Source organism: Littorina saxatilis, linkage group LG10, assembly GCF_037325665.1.
Source record: "Littorina saxatilis isolate snail1 linkage group LG10, US_GU_Lsax_2.0, whole genome shotgun sequence".
Lineage (NCBI taxonomy): Eukaryota > Metazoa > Mollusca > Gastropoda > Littorinimorpha > Littorinidae > Littorina > Littorina saxatilis.
The window spans coordinates 7,547,398-7,549,897 of NC_090254.1; the positions used below are offsets into that span (position 1 = coordinate 7,547,398).

The 2,500-nt window shown below is 39.0% G+C and overlaps 1 protein-coding gene across 1 annotated transcript in view; it reads right to left on the reverse strand.

Moving 5' to 3' along the window:
- Window positions 1–138: 138 nt before the first annotated feature.
- The window catches only part of LOC138978051 (hyaluronoglucuronidase-like), a gene marked incomplete at its 3' end in the record, with an annotated part of 7,630 nt that continues 5,268 nt past the window's right edge, over window positions 139–2,500 (reverse strand). Inside the window, 4 exon segments of the mRNA XM_070350673.1 lie at window positions 139–245; window positions 651–768; window positions 1,453–1,653; window positions 2,472–2,500. The exon segment at window positions 2,472–2,500 is cut by the window's right edge and continues 22 nt beyond it. Of these exon segments, the coding sequence (XP_070206774.1) occupies window positions 139–245; window positions 651–768; window positions 1,453–1,653; window positions 2,472–2,500 (455 nt within the window).

The following is a 2,500-nucleotide window of genomic DNA, read 5'->3' on the forward strand; positions in this document are numbered from 1 at the left end:
CCCCCCCCCCCCACACCTCACACAAACACATGCTGTAGATTTGTGGAATATGCCAAAATGAAAGAATAATTTATCCCAATAACAAGGTCACGCTGTTAATTGATACGATGGCCTACAACCTTCAGTTACAACACTAACTTGTTGGTGTTGGAACAGGCAGCGTAGACACGGACATCGTGACGTCCTGTAACGTTGAACACAGCGCCACGTACAATCCTTTTGTACAACACTGTCAGCCAGAAATCCTGACAAAGTGGCACCAGAATTTGATTAAATTCTAAAGAATAAACTTGTTCACAAAATTGACTTCAATCAGCTATCACCAAACAAAATAGGAAATAGACAAAAAGGCATACAAGATTAAAACAAAAGATGAAAAAAAGATAGAAGATATACAGAAGAACAATTCAACGAATACTAAGAAAAAAACTTTAACAGATAAATAAGCGGATAGATAAAGTACCAAATGAACTAGTTAATAAGGAAAAAGTACATTGATAAATAATAGAAAATAAGTTAATAGATAAGAAAATAAGTCCATTCCTCAATAACCAAGTAAATACACGAATAAGGAAATTACCTAACTAATAATGGTCATTAGTGTAACCATGATTTCAAATTAAAACATGTGTCACGATTTTTACGCTTACCGGATTGGGGTTTAGCTCTTTATTTATCAGGCCGTAGTAATCGTTGTTTGCGTAGAAAACAAAACGAATGAGGGACTGGATACCTTTCTTTGCACACATTCCAAGCTTGTCCAGCCATCTTGCAAGATAACACACACACACACACACACACACACACATATATATACACACACACACATACACACACACACACAATTTTTAATATTTTCATTAATGATATAACTGATGGAATGCCTGACGTTGATTCGCCATACATTAACCAGAATACAAAAATATCGTGTCTACTGTATGCAGATGATCTAGTACTTCTTTCAAAATCAAAAATAGGATTACAAAATAAGTTAGATTATCTAAATAACTATTGCCTACAGTGGGGTTTGAAAATTAACATAGAAAAAACAAAAATTATAGTATTTTGTCATATAAATCCAAAAATGCACACAATATTTAAATGTGGAACTGATGTAATCAAAGTAACAGATCAATATAAATATTTAGGGGTCATATTCAACAAGAATGGAAATTTTGATACAGCTCAAGATCATTTAAGTAAACAAGGTAATAAAGCAGCACATTCCCTCCGCAGAATTTTCAGCAATCAAAACGTGCAAATAGATACACACACACACACACACACACACACACACACACACACACACACACACACACACACATACACACACACACACACAAACACACACACAAACACACACACACACACACACACAATTTTGTGTGGACGTTTAAATAGTCAAGATATTCACGATTACAGAAACAAAACAGATCATAATATATATCTTACAGAAATCCAGCGACAAATCTGTCAGAGAGCCCAGCAGAGCCATGATCTGACGCACTTCCGGTTTCGCTCAGCCAGACGGGAAGATGGGGGTTGACAGCATGAGCCTGTTCCATCGCAAGGTCAATCCTCCGTGATAGCTTCTCAAAAATCGTTATGTTAGTGAAATACGACAGCTTGCCTTGGGGCCCAGGAAAATAGTACCTGCAAAAAAAGGCACCAGCACATCATGACACGAGCTCATCAAATCCAAAACAAGAGGCGAAGCCTTCAAGGCTCACGTAAGAAATCGACAAACAGTAACACAAACTCAATCACTCCGTCACACATACACACACACACACACACACACACACACACACACACACACACACAGTAAGCATAGGTGAAGCTGTGCAAGAAAGCGAGACACTAGATCTGCCAACAAGTCTCGGCCCGCTCACAATAACAATGACCGAGACTTTCAGTAATTCCTTCGCGTGACGTCTAACCCTCTTACGTCATAATGTGACGTCTTTACACACGTCAAACACTTTTGACCGAGACGTAATCTTCTTATGCGAGCTTTATCCATAGACTCGGAAATGTTAAAGTTTCTATCACACACACACACACGCACGCACGCACAGACAGACAAAAGTTAACATCGCATAGGCTACACTTACGTGAGCCAACAAAGAGACTGCCAATGTTCCAAAATTCAGAATAAAAAACCCAAGAAAGGTCAGCTGTTCGAACGATTGTTATTGACAAAACAATACGTTACAGTCACATGTATTTCGAACCAGCGGTCTTTTAAGCGCACAGACGAACAAACATTAATTAAACAAAAAAAGACTTAGCTCGCAAAGGGGCATTCGCTTGAGGAGAAAACACAAACACAACCGCGCACACACACACACACACACACACACACACGCACGCACGCACACACACACACACACACACACACACACACACACACACACACACACACACACACACACACACACAGATGTCATATCAGGGATGAAATAACTTACTGATGAAAAGTTGCAGCACGCACTACTGT